Here is a 17732-nt window from a genome sequence, read left to right on the forward strand (position 1 = left end):
TCCCAGCCACCCGCCCCCACTACTGCCCTTAAGCCCTGTCACAAGAGCAACCCCAAAGACAGAGCCCGCACAGTCTTTTCTCTGCCAGTTTGCGGGGCAGGGAGCTGTAGAACCAGCTACAAGGTCGCATCGCTCTCAGATCTTACAGCTGAGTCTCCAGAACACCCCATGACAGTCCAGACCGCACCGACCAACCATAGGATTGCACTGTCCGTGGTTTTAAATTGTGAATGCTAGAGATGTGTATATCCTGGGTATATCATGTTTTCCTTATTTTGCACTGATGTGCACATTTTGTGAATAAACGAAGGGACTCCAGAAAGTCTTGGTGATGTGCTATGGGAAAGGAAAGGAAAGCGGAAGGGGCTCATGCCTGGTTATGACCCAACACTGAGCAGAGGATGGCTCTCCAGGCCTGCCAGCAGGGAGTACTCCGCACGGTGCTGAACATGGGACTGGGTGCATGAAGGAGGCTCACTGTAGGGTCAGAAGCGACCAGTGGCCTCACCAGGGGTTCCGCTACTGATGAACAGGATTTGATTTAAGTTGTTCTGAATAATTCTAGGAGAAAATCAAATAGCACCCTCCTGCACAAATAAAAATTGGGTTTTGAGCTGCATATATCTGTAACACTGTCACTTAGATAGCCACCCTCTGTGTAATTATTTACGAGTGCCACTCTTGGGATGAAGCCCAGGCTTTACCTACACTGTTTACATCACGGAGTCCATTTACCTGGCGCAGTCTATTATCCCTGAGTATGTGTCTTCATTGATTCCCCTCTGCAATGACTGCAGCCTCGTCTTGATTACTGAAGGGGAAAAGGCAGAGTTTGTTACAATCTGTGATCTGGTCTGTATCCACCTGATATCTCCAGGCTTCCTTTAGCTTCTGTTAAGATGCATGCAAGAATCCAACGAAGGCAGTGCTGAAAGAGCTTTTATGACCTCCTGTTTACATCTCTCCCTCCATGAACAGATTATAAGTTTTCATCACTGCAGCGTGCTTTTGCTGATCACAACCACTATTCCTGCCGCTCCCCCCACCTTAAAAAATGGCACTGCCTCCCTACAACATCCCACTTCGACTGCATGCCCCTCAGCCTTTGAGTTGATCGCATACAAACCTTGTAGTGCATCCCTGGTATGTCTGACCCAAGTCTGCGCCTGATGGGAGCTATCAGCTAAGGACAGGGGTAATTCTCCCTCTTGAAAGGCGTGCCAGCTGAGGGCCCCTCACCAAGGGGAACCCCTGCCTTCTCAACAGGCCAGGGGCCTGGTTGATCAGGAGAGCTACAGATGCCTCCTCGTCCCCTTCCCCAGCACGGTCAGCCTGAGATACCTTGCCTCTGACGAATCCATGCCCAGCTTTGGGGTGGGAGGAGAAGGGAGAAACGAGCCACATGGGTGAGGCCTTGGCCAGGAGCCAGAGAAGGCAACCAGCCAGGGATCCTGTCCACGCACACAAGCAATCCCTTTTTGAGGGGGCTGCCTGCTTAGGGGTGGAGGGGGATGGCTCTTGCGTGTGCTGCAGGGTCCCCCCAGGGCATGTGGAGCCCTTTGACTGGCAAGTGAGTGGGGCTGCTTCCTGTTCATGGTGCTCAGGATGCTCCGTCCAAGCTGCCAGCAAAAAAGGAGAGCAGAGGTGTGCAAGCCGCCCTTAGGAACAGAAGTCTCAGGGGCCCAGGAGGAAGCTGCATGGCAGTTCAAAGTGGCCTGCATTAAGGGTTTTTCTGGCGTTGTTGCCTTGGGTGTCTCTTTGCACCACGCTTCCCAATTAGAAAAAGACAGAATAAATTGTGCTAATATATGGAGTTATGCTCAGTTTACCATGAATGCAGAATTCTGGATTTCCTGACACAGGCTCTGGATTTCTTGGGTTCGGAATTTGCATCTGTTCACTGTTTTAGCATCCACTTGAATGAACCCTCCCTCCTCTCTCCTCAAATTCCTTCTTCTTGGGATAAGCTTGCCCAGCATCTCACTCACTTATCCAAAAATTGTTTTTATTTGCTCTCCAAGTTCACGCCAACTGGCTTGTCCTCCCTTTCTGCCCAATCCTCACCTGCTTCAGATCCCTCCCCATGACCTGTTTCTTGAACAAAGCCTCTATACACCATTCCCATCTCACCATCACCACTTCAGTCACCCCACTGCTAATTCCCTCCCACGTCACCCACATTATGCTGCATTCAGCATCGCATTTTATATCAGGAACAAACCCCATGCTTGAGGGCTCTGTCTCCTCCCTGTCCCTCCCCTCCCCATAGGCTCAGCTGAATGGATAACTTCTCAGTTTGATCACACTGGTTCACACAATCATGGGCGGAGAAAAGAAGCCACAGTGGCCAGTTGCGTCTTGGGCAATTTGCCTTGTTATCCCCATGGCTTCTCGTGTTGTCCAAACCCAGCAAGGTGTGCAGCACGGCTAGCTACAAAACCCACCCTCAGAATCAAGCCACCCCTGCTGCCTACCTTGCTATCTTTGGATAACACAGGACAGCGGTGGCAAACCCATGGCATGTATGCCTCCGCGGGCACGCAGAGCCCTCTCTGTTGGCACACAAGCCAAGGTGCCCCAGCATCGCCCCAGCAGCTGAGCACTGGATAACAGTGCACACAGGGGCCATGCGCATCCTCGGAAAGGCGTGGCGGCGCCAGGCCATGATGTCACGCGCCATGACTCATTAGCCGCGACTCATCCGAGCTTTCACACGGCCGGTCAGTGTGCTGCCAAGGATATATATATATTTGCTTGGATGGGCTGTGAGTTTTAATACATTCAGTTTTTTTAACACAAGATTTTAGCTTTGAGTTTTCTTATGAAAAATTGAAATTTAATACCTAAGATTTAGCAAAGAGATGCTCTAATTAAGAGACTGAGATTCTTTTAATGTTGTGCTGTCCCCCTGGCATATTTGAATCTGCAGCATCATATTTAGTTATTTTTTCTGAACTAAAATCTCAACATTCAGGTTTTGCTGCAGTGTTGGCACTTTGCGATACATAAGTGGGTTTTGGGTTGCAGTTTGGGCACTTGGTCTCTAAAAGGTTCGCCATCGCTGACATGGGACATGGCACGCCACGGGGGCAGTAAGACAACCTGCCTGATGCATAACTGGCGTGCAGGGGGCTGGGAAAAGAAGCCACTGTGGACCAAGCAAACCCAGCCATAATGTCCAAGCTGACAAACTATGGCTGAAGCAAACTCTCCAGGGCAGAATCGCTCCAGGCTCAAGCAGAAGGGCAAACTGGGAAATGAGCTGTGAAGTCAAACCTTTTAGGGCAGATGGGGGAGAAGTGAGTTCTGGAGCACTGGCCAGGGCCAGGAGGATTGGAAATATAACTCTGCATGCAAGCACTTTGAGCCCTCCCTCCCTCCCTCATTCTCCCCGCCCCCCCATTACTCCCCACCCTACAAAAAAGGTCTAGCCTGTTCACCCTCCAGGCAGAGACAGCATCCCTTCTGGGTTCTGTATAGTACCCATTGTTGCATCAGAGAGCAGTTCTAGTGCTGGGGTTCCCCTTTCTGCAAGGGAAGCTTGTCTTTACTCTGTTTTTTCCAATTCTCCTTTGCCAAAGCTGCAGGCCTGTCAGCTAGAACAATCTGGGCAGCACCTTCCTTCCCTCACCATGGTGCTGGATGGTCTGCAACTCAGTTCGTGTGTTTGTTATTCTTTCCCCTGCACGAGAGGTCGGACTGCCTCCTCCAGTGACACCCTGGGTACTTCCAGATGGTGGGCTGCTAGTCGCACGGCACTTCTACTCTGTCTTCTCTTACTTAACAGGTTTCCCACAGTAAGAAAAAAGACAGACAGAAGTGAGAAAATGTGGGAGGGCAATGGGTAGAAGATGCTGCCATCTGGAGCCCCTGCAAAATGAGGCAGGAAGATGGCACCACAAAAACCCCCACCTGCGAGTCAGCCAGGCTTCATAATAAACCCAGATGCAGACACACCTGAGGCAGGGCCTCTGGTTCTCGCTCAGGGCCTTGTCAACGATCCTGATGAGCGGCCCACGTCTCCCACGCAGCGCCCTGGCTGAACGCCACTGCAGTACGTACCGTCACAAGGATTGACTGCTACGGCAGCCGTGCTGCCTGCCGCACACCCCGAGAGGAAGGACACGTAGAACGGGGCCTTTTCGCTGTGGTTTTTCTGTCCCAGTTTGTTCAGGTTTGCAAACAATGGAAAATAAACGATGGAAAATGGCACGTCCCTGAAAAAGAAGCCCAAATGAATGAGGGATGGGGGAAAGCCATTTGTTCTCGTCTTTTAATGGCACCAGTTGCTTCTACTACCCCTTATCGCTTGTAAATGACAGCTACTTCTGTCATTTGCTCCCTCACGGAACAAAAACATTTTGCAAAACTTTAAGGCCAGAATGTTGCTGGACTGCAGCTCCCATCATCCCGGGTGTTGCTGGACTGCAGCTCCCATCATCCCTTCCTACAGGCTATGCTCACTATAGCTAAGGGAGTCACAGTCCAACAGCATCTAGGGAGTCGTCCATTTTCCCACCCCTGCTTTAAGGGAGTTTCAGCTGGAAATTCAAGCAGCAACGGTTAAATTGGTACGCTGCTGCAGTTACATGGGCGCCTGAACCATCCCTTCAGAGCTTGTTGTGTCATGCAAAGGTGGGTTGTTAGTGAGGTTAATAAATTACCACAACCCTAAATAGCTCATGGGTTTCAGGCAGTTTGGTAACCTAACCAACAATTCACCCTTCCCAAGTTCACACAGCAAGCTATGAGACAGAGTTAATTTCTGGAACAGGTGCCCTACAGGTGACTCACACAGCATTATTCCTCTCCATTTAATAACCACCCAGTGAAGTGGGTCAGGCTGAGAGTCTGTGACAGGCCAAAAGTCACAAAGTGGGCTTCATGGCTGAGAGAGACTCTCCCGAGTCCCAGTCCAAAGCTTTTAATCATGGCACCAGACTGGCTCACTTTTAATACCATGAAATTCTAGCACTGTTAATCAGTATCACTTTGGCATCACCATCTGAATCAGCACCCAAGTAAAAGCAATTTGTCTTATTCATAGCCATCCTTTCTCACTTTCCTGCCCTTCCTCTCCTCTCTTAGCTATCTTCTCTACTTCAAATGAATTTGGCAAACTTCTTGGGGTCGGAATCTGTTTCTTAGTGCTCCTTTTTTTGCAATGCTCTGCAAAGCACCATGTAGATCCATGAAACTATATTAGTAACAATCAAAGCAACAAACATGATCAAACAGAGTTCTTCTGAGCCACAGGGCAATACTAATTTATTTTATTAGAGGAAAAGCAACACACACAAACCAGATTCTTGTGCTTCATTTGGATTTTAAACTATGCTCTCCAGAGGGCCAAGAAATGTATACTACCTCAGCAACGTAGCTCCAAGTCCCTTATAGAGTCCCGCAATGCCTTTGCTCCGAAGCAGTTCCCTTGTAATCTGCATAGCCGTTGTCCGTGTCGCAAGGACCGACTCAGCCGCCCCTGCACTGGTGGAAGGGTTTAACTGTGCCTGTGCAGCCATTAGCTTCTTCTGGGCAGCTGCGGAGGGATCGAGAGAGCATCATCACCCACCGCACCAACCCAAAGTCCGCCACACTGATTTGACCAGCGAGCAAGCACGGTGCCTTGTTCCGGATGCCAAGCTCAACATGGCAGCCATAAAAGCAAGGGACAGTGCCTTGCCTCAGGAGAGGTATGCCCCCCTCTGATCCATATTTTGCCACCCAAAATAGGTCTTATCCCCTGAAGTTTTACTGCAGCAATTTAGATTCTTTAAGTAAAATATTTATGGAGCCACCCCACTCTAATAATTGTTTACACACCTCACAGATGCCATTTATATTCAGTGTGCAAGCGATACTTAATCTGTCGTGGCACATGCAAAACTCCATCTATTTGCACAAAATGCCATCTACTTGCATGTGCGGCTATGGCTGAGAGCCAAATGGGTGTAATGGTGACAGGCCTGTTTGTTTAAACCTGGGCCTATCTCCATCACATACACAGCAGGGTGATAAAATTTGAATTTTAGAGCAAAAGGGACCTGAACCTTCCCCATATTCCTCAGTCTGCCCCCACCAGTCCCAGCAGTCACTTCCCAAACGGAACTGGTGGGGAAACTGTGCTTTGGAGAGGCAAGGAACAGGTCTCTGCTCCCCTCCACTGTGGCAATGAGACCCCAGCCTCATATTTCTGTGTGATTAAAGAATATACAAGTTGAAACACGTGAGCCTCTTACCGTCATGCTCAGCTTGGCCCTGATGCCTGTGCCACTCATTTTATTCCCCTCTTATTGCGGGCAAGAGACGCTTGTGCCAGAGTTTCCGGCACAAGAAGCATGCTATACCGAACGCCACAATTTCTGTTCCCTGAGAGATTGAGGCTTAGTCAGCCATCATGCAGGAAAACCTATGTCAGAGATGAGAGCTGTGCCCAAACATTTTGACTCTTCCTTTTATGTTTTAAATGGAGCATTTGGCTTTCAAGCTCTGTGGTACAGTTCAGAGGAAACTCTCCAGGGAAGCTGCTGGCCAAGCAGGGGCTGTGGTCTCGGGAAAAGTGTTTGAAGCAGGCTGAAGGAGGGCCGTACCAGGACTGGGCAGATATTTTGGCCTATAATTCCCATCAACCCTTTCAGCATAGCCAATGGCAGGGGATAATGGGAGTGGTAGGCCAAAATGTTATGAGTGCTACAAGTTACCCCAGCCTGGTTGATATAATGGGAAGGCAGGTCTTCAGCAAAGTACAGTAGATTTTTTTTTATAAAATTGTATGGAAATGGTACCTAACTCTGGTGAAGCTGAATTGCATAGATAACAAATATTCAAATTTATGCTGGAGATGGGGTGGTGAAGTGGGTACTTACTTTCATATGTGGTAGGAATGTGAATGCATAATGAAGTTTTGGAATGAGGTTTTAAAGAGAGTAGCAAAATATTAAGTTTAAATATAGAAATATGCCCTGATATCACATTACTTTCAATATTTAATGAGAAACAACTGAGCTGGAATAATAAGGAATTAATAACAAATTTAATAACTGCTGTGAAATCAATTATAGCTAAGAAATAGAAAGTAAAATATGTTTTCCAATTGTGTGATTGGTATAAAGGTTTAGACTATAGCTACTGAGGATAAATTGGCTTGCAATACTAAAGTGAGAAAAGGGCATGTGAAGAAAAATAAGATTAATGAGATTTGGGGTGCATTAATTGAGTATGGGTTAAACAAGGGGAAGGGTCTGAACCATCAAAAGAATCACTGCAATTTGGAAGGGGAAAATATCCTGAAAGAGTGTTTGAATGATTTTTTGCTATCATTCTAACATGTATCCTATGATCCTGGTGGTGGGGGGCACAGTATTCTTAAGAAATGTTTTAATTGCATGTTTAATTTTAGATGTTTCTATTTTCAATGAAAAAAAAATTAAGCAAAGGAAAGTGATTGGTCTTGCATCTTGCCAGACCTAGGAACCACTGTTAACCTCAGTCATCAGCTTTGAAAAGTTCTCCTCTCTCAGACATTTATTTATTTATTTTTCGATTTATATCCTGCCTTTTTCCTGCAAAGGGCTCAAGGCAGCTTACATCATTCTCCTCCTCCTCCATCTTATCCCCACAACAACCCTGTGAGGTAGGCTGCGCTGAGAGTCTGTGACTGGCCCAAAGCCACCCAGTTGGCTCCATGGCTGAGCGGGGACTAGAACCCAGATCGCCTGAGTCCCAGTCCCACGCTCTTAACCACTGCACCACACGGGCTCTCTCCTGCCCTGCTGCCTCGCCAGGACAGGTGTGTGAGCTGCCAGAGCACAGAAGCAACCACGGAAGAGTTATTCTCCTTCCTCGCTGCCCACACCCACCAACCACCCTGCTCTCCGGGCCAAGGCTTTCTTCCTATTTGTACCCCAATGTCCTCCCTGACAATCAGCGGCTAGAAGCAATAAGAGTGACAGTGTCACTACGGCAACTGTGCCATCTTAGGTCACAAGCCAGCTGTGCCCCAGGCTTTTGCCAGCCCTAATCCCAGTGACAGATTTGCAGTTCTTGCAAAGATGCTTATAGTTCTAGGTCAGACTGGAATATTGCACCCTCCAAATAATACTAAAAGTTATCTTTGAGATTGACAATCTGCAGTTCTCCTGTTTTATCAGAAGATGGAGCCCATGTCAGTCTTTGCCTTAAGAAGTACCCACAGAGACTGTTACCACCAAGACACAAAAGCTCAGCTTATGTGTTGCTGTTGGGAAGCTTTTGCAGACTTCAGATTTAACACACCTGCAACAGAAGATCTGAACTGCAACTGGAAACAGGAGAAACAAAGAGGGGCAAAGGGACAGATGAAAGCACAAGGGGATTTTGGAAGTCCCAGCAGTGAGCTCCAATGCCCAGACCTTGGAAGCAGCAATTTTCCTGCTGCTGCAAACTTGCACTCAGTGTTCAATACACCTCATGACCGTATGGTATTAATCTGTCCCCACCACCTTTCCCTACATGCTGCACATCAGTCAAGGGAAACAATTCAGAAGTGTGGGGATTTTGTCTTCAGACAGCCCAGAAAAAAAGGTGTTTGTATATATGTGTGGAGGAGGGATGAATGTATCACTAATACAGTTTCCTGGGGTAAAATATTATTTATAATGCAAGCTAGGGGGTGATGGGGGAAGGAATAAAGAAATGTAACAGAAAAGCAGAGGTGGAAGTTAATCCCCAGTCTTCTTGCATTAGTAATCCAGTTTAATAATTCACCATGTCAACACAGCTATTATTTTACCTGCTTCCTCTCCCCAATCCAGTTAACTAGAGACAGAATTTCATTAGGATGGATTTTGTAAAGGAGGACCTCCCTCATCAGAAGAATGGAGAGAGGGAAAAACTCGTCTATAGCACAAAGCAGAGGGGTCCTTTCTGGTGGCACAACTGGCCAGGAAACACAGGAGGAAAAGCTGCTTCAGCTAAAGCTTCCTCTTGAAAAGGCTCCGCTTCCTTAGGTTTTACAGTGCTTCCTAAGTGGGTGCCTGCCAGATGAACTGAACTATACCTCCCAATGGCCTTCAACCCTACTAAGGAAGGCCATTGGCTGGGAATGATGGGAGCTGTAGTCCAACTCCCCTTTGGAGGGTGCCAAGGTTTCTATATTGCCCCTTCTTAAAATCTTATCCCAGGGTAGCTCCTGCCCATCCTTACACTGTGTCACTTCCCGCCCTCTCCCATTATTTGCGGTCTCCATCAGTGGCATTTTCTCTGCTGCACAAGCACCATGAGGAGAGAAGAGAGACAGGTGAGGTACCAATTCGGCCTGCATCCTGCAGCTGGATTTTGAGCATCTCCATGGGAGTGGTGACAATCACCTGGCAGGTCCCTGCCCCACAGCCAGCCAGCATTTCCTTCAGCAGCGTCAGCTTCTTCCTGACAAAAAGATGAGAGAGAGACACAGAGAGAGACACAAAGAACATCAGCTGAACGATGTGGCTGGGTGCATCTGCCTGCTGGGGCGAAGCCATGGCTAGGCTTGTTCCATGTGGTGAGATGCCCTGGCTCTGCCACTTATGGATCACAGAAGAGACAGTCCCTGGGGAAAGCACATCAGACAACATGGGCTAGCGCTTCTGCACTGCAGGTCTGGAGACAACCAAGGGCTTAAAGAGCCCGTGGTAGTGGGAAGATCCTCTAGAGAAACAAGCAGAGGCACTGAACGTCCAGGGTGCAGCTGTGAGTCATCCACCACCGCAAGCCAGCCGCACAAGTGGCAAATGGAAATGACCCACTCCTGCTCCACTTGTAGATTTAGCCTGTATGAGGTTCAACGTCAACTCCATCAGAGCAGAATCTACTGGGCAAAAGGAGATGGCAGGAAGGGGATTTACCATTTTACTCAAGCTCCCATTTTGGGGAGAGGGAGGGATGGAACTTGCAATGAGGGAAAATACGCTGGCTATTAATGTGAAAGGCTACAGCACTTATGCAAGGCTGCCCCCTGCAACTAGCATGCACTTCCCCCAACCCCGCACATCCTGCTTTTGAGTCACTCGCTCATTTCCCTGAATTATAATTTAGCATTATATGCAGAGCCATCATGTATTCGCCCACCATCACCACCCCTTGGGACGAAATCGGCAGCATCCACCTCTACAGCAACCAGAGAGTTACCTGGCAATCTCAAATTTGGGAGACCTGTAGTGAGTTTAGAGCAAAGCACTGCTCATTGGTTCTGCCCAGCTGCAGAATTTCAAGGCTTGCTGATGATGATGCACCACATACTGCTCACCATGGTTTAGTGTTGGGCATGAAAACTGGGCCAGTGGCTGAAAAATGTGGGATTATGTCATACAAAGCCTCACACACATTTGGTAACTCAGTATGGGCAGGTTAAACTTAACAGGCAAAGACCACAGCGAGTGCATTGTGTCCAGGATATTCAGGGGCTGAGATGCACAGCATATCCTGCTTTGCAAGAAAACCAAGCAGTTGCTTCAAGGCCGTCATTTCAGGAGATAGCAGCAGATGTTAGGTGCTAAGAATACTATCTTTCCCTTGCTCACACCTCCTCCTAAAACTCAACACTTGCACTTCAAGAGGTTTCTAAACAAATCTTGTGTTTTTTAAAATGCCAAGTTTGACACTGTACTCCAAAAGTATGAAGCATCTGGTAAATTCACAGCACTTGCTATCTGTTCGTTACATTTCTTAATGGAATTTCAGAGTGGAAAACCAAAATTATCAAACATCAGATCAAGACAAATTAATGGCCTATCATTTGAAAGTCATTTGAAATGACATCTCAGCAACTATGGTCCTTGCTATCAGTAGGTTATTAAGTATCTCATTTGTAAAAGGCTCCACAAAAATTCTTAGCACTGGATAGCAACAAAAGTGGCTTCCAGAACCAATGTCCTGCTCTCACAGGAAAGACAGAAAAGGAATGTGTTTCAAAACCTTTTATTTTTACCCGTTGTTTATGTTGACAACATATTTGTATGCACGTGACATTCAGACTGTCATAAGAAGCAACTCCAGAGCCTAGTTTACACAGACAGATCTGTATCGTTAGACCAACATAGCCTGCGCTTCTCCCTGTTAATTTGTATTGTTATGCCAACCAGAAAGATTTCCATCTACCAGAAAATCACACATTAAGCAGGGGAAATGCATATTGTATTTTGTGGGCTTCAGCTTCCCACTATGTCACAGCCCCATTATTGGCACTGCCCATTCTGAAACAATGCAATTATCTATTAATTTAGTGGCTCTTGAAGAATCTATCCCTGCATTCCACACCATTTACTTAATTCATTTTAAACATTTATACCTCAGCCTAGAAGCTCCCAAAATAACTTACAGAAGATCAATAAAATCAGGACAGTTCCCACTCACAAAATGACCCTCTGTAAAACATGAAGGGGAAAGCAATGGCAAGGGAAGAGGAAAAGGCAAACTAAAGCAACAGATCTTAATGATAAATAGTATTCCGTATGGTGATCAGCTGGGATGGGAACAGTTTAAGCACATGAGTAATATGAGCTGCCTTGAGGGCCATTTTCCTGGCAGACATACCAAATCAATCAATCAATCAATCAATCAATAATAGACACAATAACTGGATTTGCATAACATGACAATCCATGTATTGTTGGAGGGGTTATTGTAGCCATGACAAATTGTCATGTCATTCAAACCTTGTCAGTCATCATGGCTACTGCAAGCTGCTTGGCAAGAGCGCAAAAGGCTCTCTCCCACTCTTGCCAAGCTTGGCCAAGCACCTGCTAGTGTCGGCCGTTCTACAAGTGCCAGACAGCACTCTGGGGCAACTGGCACCAACTGGGTGTTCCTCACGGTGCTCATTAGCCATTTCTGGCTTATTGCAGAATTCTACCCCCACCCCCACCCCAGATCATGAAAATCAGCTTGAGAAGCAGCGTTTGCAACCCCCTTTTTGACAGCCACTGGTGTCCCCTTCAAAGCGCCCAAGCCATTTTTCTTTCCTTTGCTTTTTCATGGCAGCTGTCAAAGCATGAGCTATCAAGGAAACAAAAGGTACAAGTGGCATGAAAAACGGGTGCTGAGACTTACAGGCCCTTCACAGCAAGGTTCTCCCCTAACCCTAACCCTGCACATCACAATGGGAACGTGCCAGTTCCTGGGCTGGCTACATCTGGCCAAATGGAGATGGCAGGATCAGCATGGATGGTCCAGCAGCGGTTCTATTAAACTAGTCTGCTGTCATATGAAAACTCTTGTCATCTGGAGGATCTTTTAAGATACCCCCCATTCAACATCCTGTGTTGCCCCTGGATCAACATTCCAGCTGCTCTCTGGAAAAGAAGGCAATACCTCTACTGCACAAACCCCCAAGTTTTGCAGCACTTTGCATCAGTGTGTAATATTCATTCGGGCAATTTGCAGTGGGAAGTGAGAGCAGACTCCCCACCCCCTTGATCACACGGCACTGGAACAAAACTAGCAGCAAGAAGTGGGGCAGTTAAATTTGGTCTAAGTTGCCAGAGAGCTACATGAGAAAAACAACAACACACATTCTGCGTCCAGAAGGTACTGCTATCACAAGCAGCTGCATATCCAGGCCAACTGGGTAACAACTCGCACCAAATGTAGAGCTGCCAATGAGGTGGTGCATCGTGAAGTGACTTCTTCACATCCAAACACAACACATTTGAAGCACAGAATCTGTGAACTGTCAACACCCTCTGCCCTGTGGGAAGAGGCAGGTAGCAGAAGGTTCATTCCCTTGCCTAGAGAAACCGCAGCTACTTAAAGCTTCCTGAAGTGCTTTGTTCACCTTCCCAAAGATACCAGATAATTACTTGTGGGGAGCACATGCAGCTAACTCTTCAGTCTGGGCTGATTCCTTACCTTCTCATCTGAGGAGATTATAGGTGTAAGACCACACTGAAGATTATCACATCACTAAATATAGATTTCTACTTTGAGAATGTAGGAAGGAATTTTCACCATACCATCACATCATTAAGAAGGGAAATCTGATAGCTGGTAACACCGTTCCCAATCAATTATTTACTGCCATGGGATGGCTCCAAATATGTTGGGTGCAGCCTGAGGACCTCCATTTCCAACATCCTTTTTCTCAAAATTGCATAGCCACTTCAATGTTTCCAAAGAAAATTTGAACATTTTTACAGGAATTTACTGCTTGAGGACCCCAGAAGTGTGTGTGTGTGTGTGGGGGGGGGAGGAATACATTGACTGGAAGCTGTTTGAAAAAGAACCTCAGTGTTTGTTTTTAAAAGTGAATTGTTCTTGCTTGATATTTATTTCATATGCTGTAGTCACTTTTTCAAATTTTTCACCAAAGGAGAGAACCTAACTTAGGGTGGGCAGAAGGGAGATCATGGCCTACTAGCAGATCCTTGGCCTACCACCTGTGGACCACCAAGCACCGGCTGATTGCTCACTCTTCCAAGCTACAAAGTATGCTGAACCCTAGTCTGATCCAGCAGGACACTTCTTAGGCTCTGAAGCTAGAATGCAAAATTTGGATCACGTAACACAGTAAAGATACACCTGAACAATTAAGATGTCCGCCATACGTACATGCTCTTGTTAAATAAACATACAGAATGACTTTTTTAAAAAAGCGTATCAAACAAAATTCAAAGGAAGCACAGTTCCAGCAAAGAATCCAAAGCATTACCCAAGATTCTGCCTCTCTCCCCTCAGGTTTCTGTGTCTGATGGATATGCAGAACTCTCTCTTACAAGATAAAGGTAGCAAATGCAACCAGAAGAGCGTATCCAGTTGACACTCTTCAAATCTTGCCAACAGGCCTTTCACCTTCCATTTGTGCTGGACTGGAACTCCCATCCCACACTGCTTGCAAGACCCCTGCTGCTGGTGGAGGATAGCAGTGCAGTACAACACACCTGATCACAGACATTTAATTGGTCTCTACAGCGTAATAAAGTGCTCAGCAGATGACTCATTAGCAGAATGTCAGGGCTTGGCTCCCTAAGTCTTCTCTGCCTTCAGGCTTTTATTTCTGTGGATCAGGTTGCACGATAGGCATTCTAAAGACTTGTGAAATAGCTCGTACCATGCACTGGCTTCCTTAACAGCAGGGCCCTTAACTCCAGAAACCTACCAAGCCAAAATCCTGTCAGTGCAGCAAACCCTCTTCTAAAGGCCCATAAACAAGAGTCCAGGACAAAGAGAATGCAAACCTGGCAGATATCCAAGCATAAGAGGGGCTGATTTCAGCTAGGGCCTATTTTATATTCTAGGACAGGTCTGGTTAACACCACTTGCTCCTTGCTCCTGATTCTTGTCACCCTGGTCAAGTTACCAGAGCTTCTCTTCTCCTCAGAATCCTCTGGTTCTCCACTTGCCACAGTCTGAGCCACTCAATAAGGGTATGGCATGACTCCTTGTCTTGTAGCCCGACCAGATCTCATTGTTATGGAACTCATTGTAAAGTCTGGCTACATCAGGTTCCAGGCCTTGCCGTTTGCATAGTCTAAACCACCCCTGTCTGGTTCAGAATCAGAGGGAGATTCCTGCATGTTAAGGTCCCTTGAGATGCTTGGGACAGATCAGTTCAGTTTGTTTAATGCGAATTCAGATGGCCCAGGACATAGCTTTCAATTTCAGTCTTGCGGTTTGCTCTTCAGAATGGAAAACAAACATCAGAAACTCTCAAGAAATTTGAAACTCTTGGAAAGTGAAGTGAGGAAGGGCAGAACCTTGGGAGGCCAATGGATTTTGGAGCGAGCAAGCTCCTCTTAGGACATCAGGACATAACAGTTTTAGACTCCAGCATGAAATCTTTTCAAGAGCCAGAGCTTGCCAGAACACTCAAAAGGCTTGGCAACAAGCATAGTGGGAAATTATTCACATGCACCATAAAAATAAAATGTCTCAGATTTCTCTTCGCCAAGCAAAACAATACCATTTACATAAAGCAAGAAGGGGAAAGGGGTAATGATATCCATTTCCCAGTAGATTTTGACTGCGTCCACAAAGAAATGCCTAATACAATTGTGCTTAATGGATAGGAAGAGAGAGGGAGAGAGCTAAAATAAGCAACTTTCCAGCCTCACTCTAGAACAGCAAACAAAATGAAGGTCAAGATTACAAAAGCAAAAAACAAGGTTATGCAGTACCAGGAGGAGGAGTCATTATAAATGAACATAAAGTACCTTGAGGAACACAGTAATCAGAAATATTTGAAATACTTGAAAATATATGAGAAAACAATGCTTTCTATTAGCAATGTCTGAGCCATAATAGAATCCAGAGATTTGTTCATGGGAGCAAAAGCCAGTGGGGGTATATTTTACTGACCTAAGATGCTGCACAAGCCTCAAGCTGTGATGCAAACTAGGAATGATGTGGATTGCGTCTGCCATTTTTCTTATGTTCAAAGCCTTGAAAGCAGGCTTCTTTGCAACCAAGTTTTCTGCAGCAAAATCCTATGACTACTTACTTCCTTGTAAGGGCATTTAGGACTGATGCCCTAAATCACTAAAGGCACACATCTAATTGTTGAATCTTTTTAAGCACTTTCCTGAAATCAAATGAATTCCCTTCAATCCTGTCAGGATTAGATGGTAAGAGGCTGCCCCTTGGGCTTCAGATACTCTTCACAGAGCCATCTTGGAATGGAAGGAGCTTGTCGCCACTGTAGAAATTGAGAGTGTCTGCAGTACATGAAGAACTAAGAAAGGAAGCCCAGACAAGGGATGGAAGAAAGGGCGGGTCTTACATTTCATGCCAACATTGTTTGCACATAATGAGAAGCCCCTGTGGGTAAATATTCCCATGGGGCTTCTTGTTCTGGCAGGGGGTACTATTTTGAGTATACAGGGCATAGTCCAAATTGGCTGTAACTTTTCCTTACAAATGAACCTGGTGAGGATTGCTTGTAGTGGTGGCTGATAAGCCTCCCACAACCCGAAAACATCCTGTGGGTCTTGAGTGGCTTGTCAACTACCCTAACATTCACTCTCACTGCGTTCACATGTACCAAGAGGTGCCTCTGCTGCGCCCTGAATATACAAGTGGTGGCAGCTCCCTCAACCAAAATCCCCATGGGGAAACTCACCCACCCTTGGCTTCTCAGTACTTGTGAATCAAGTCATTATGTACAGTAAACTGTGCCATCGTTCATCCGAACTAGGTTATACCACAGTCAGTCAACAACCTTAAACCACATATAACTATCCCTATGAATTCTTGTACAGTTTATTCCATGTGAGCGAGTTATGGTTTTTGGCATTTTGAAATATTCACAAGGTACAACTTCACAATCATCCATCTGCTCTATTATAACTCCTACTAGTGCCAAATGTTGGAATACATGTCAATTTTGTATTGAAACAAAACCACCAAAAACTAAGGTTGTAGTTTCTGCATACTCAGAGGATGCAATTAGTTAAAGGGAAAAGAACATAGAAAAAAATTCTCCAAGCAGTCCAATCCCTTCATAGCTGTTTTCAGGGCCTACATAATGTTGAGGATACTGAATAGGAAAAAGAAATGAAGGGGACAGAGCAGAATATGTCTGCCTGAGCTACATGCATAATATTTTGAATTGCAAGAATGCACACTCTGAGGTTCAAAAGCTAAAAACATGAATTATACAGGGAGGTTTCAGTAGCGAAGAAAGGAAATAAAACAGTCCTTTTTCTTTCTTTCACTATCCAGAAATCTCCCATTTGTTTAGCACTAAGTTTGGGGTTTCAGTCCAAAACTTGAACCTTTCAATGCTACACAAAACAGTAAGGAAGGTTTCAGAAGGTGGGAAACAAAAATACTTCCTCCTTCCGTCTGTCCTCAACCTGCTATGCACCGGGAGGGCTCCTCTTTCAGGTTGGCTGAGGCTCTTAACAAAAGCAACATTTGGTTGAATCTTCCATCTGTAGTATGTAAGGGCAAGATCCCAATGTTCTGCCCCACCAGTCAAACACTGTTTCACTCTAGTGTGACCAAGAAACAGAACCTAGGATAAAGCTATGCAGACAGAAGCAGGCTGGATTGTCAGTGACTAGAGTACTTGAGAGGCAGAGAAAAATTTTAGTCCTATTCCACTGAGGCCTGAATACACTTTTAAACCCTTTTCCATATTCCCATTTGCCCCCAAAAGGGAAAATAAACGACTGTACCTCTAGGTGCTTGTTTATCACCCCCTATCCTTCCATGAGCATCAGCTAGTTCCAAGATAAAAGCAGCCACATATGCGTGGAGACATACAAGTTGTACTTGTAAACTGTAATGCTTAATCAAAATATTAAAATTCAAACCACAACGGCAGCTGAATTTTTGCTGCCGCTGCAACCACGTCACTTTGCAAAACCAGCGAGAGAATTAACTGGCTGAATGCTAATGCACTTTGTAACTCTATGTACACAGAGAATGTGCAGTGCTACATTTCCACCCCACTGTGAAGCGGATATATCCATGATGCCGCAAAGCAGCCTCTGTGGCCAGATGTCTGTACCAGGTAAACTAGTTCCACAGAAGTGGTCCAGCCGTTACAGGCAAGCCACTTAACAGCCATAATATACCAATAAGGTTTGCCAAGAAATGAACTTGCATTCATCTCGCAAATGGGCCCAACATCAGTGGTCACGTTTCACTGTAAATACATCAGCTGCAATACCCAAGAGCTTGTAAAAGGTTCAGGGGGTCAATAGCATGTAGATTCATGACCAAGACTGCATGCAGACTTCAAGGTTTGGAAAGTATGCACAGTTCCAACATTAATT

The 17732-nt window shown here is 46.0% G+C and overlaps 1 protein-coding gene across 5 annotated transcripts in view; it reads right to left on the minus strand.

Moving 5' to 3' along the window:
* The window catches only part of SLC25A22 (solute carrier family 25 member 22), a 78799-nt gene that overhangs the window by 14106 nt on the left and 46961 nt on the right, over nt 1–17732 (minus strand). For 4 of the 5 annotated variants that reach the window (XM_044425665.1, XM_044425667.1, XM_044425668.1 and 1 more), the window contains 4 exons: nt 9287–9405; nt 5368–5539; nt 4063–4217; nt 736–811 (listed from right to left, as the gene is read on the minus strand). In XM_044425665.1, the coding sequence (XP_044281600.1) occupies nt 736–811; nt 4063–4217; nt 5368–5539; nt 9287–9405 (522 nt within the window). Of the gene's footprint in view, nt 1–233; nt 812–4062; nt 4218–5367; nt 5540–9286; nt 9406–17732 lie in introns of those variants that run through there. The other variant, XM_044425669.1, reaches the window with a different exon arrangement.

Source organism: Varanus komodoensis, unplaced genomic scaffold (genome assembly GCF_004798865.1).
Source record: "Varanus komodoensis strain SLA01 unplaced genomic scaffold, ASM479886v1 scaffold16, whole genome shotgun sequence".
Lineage (NCBI taxonomy): Eukaryota > Metazoa > Chordata > Lepidosauria > Squamata > Varanidae > Varanus > Varanus komodoensis.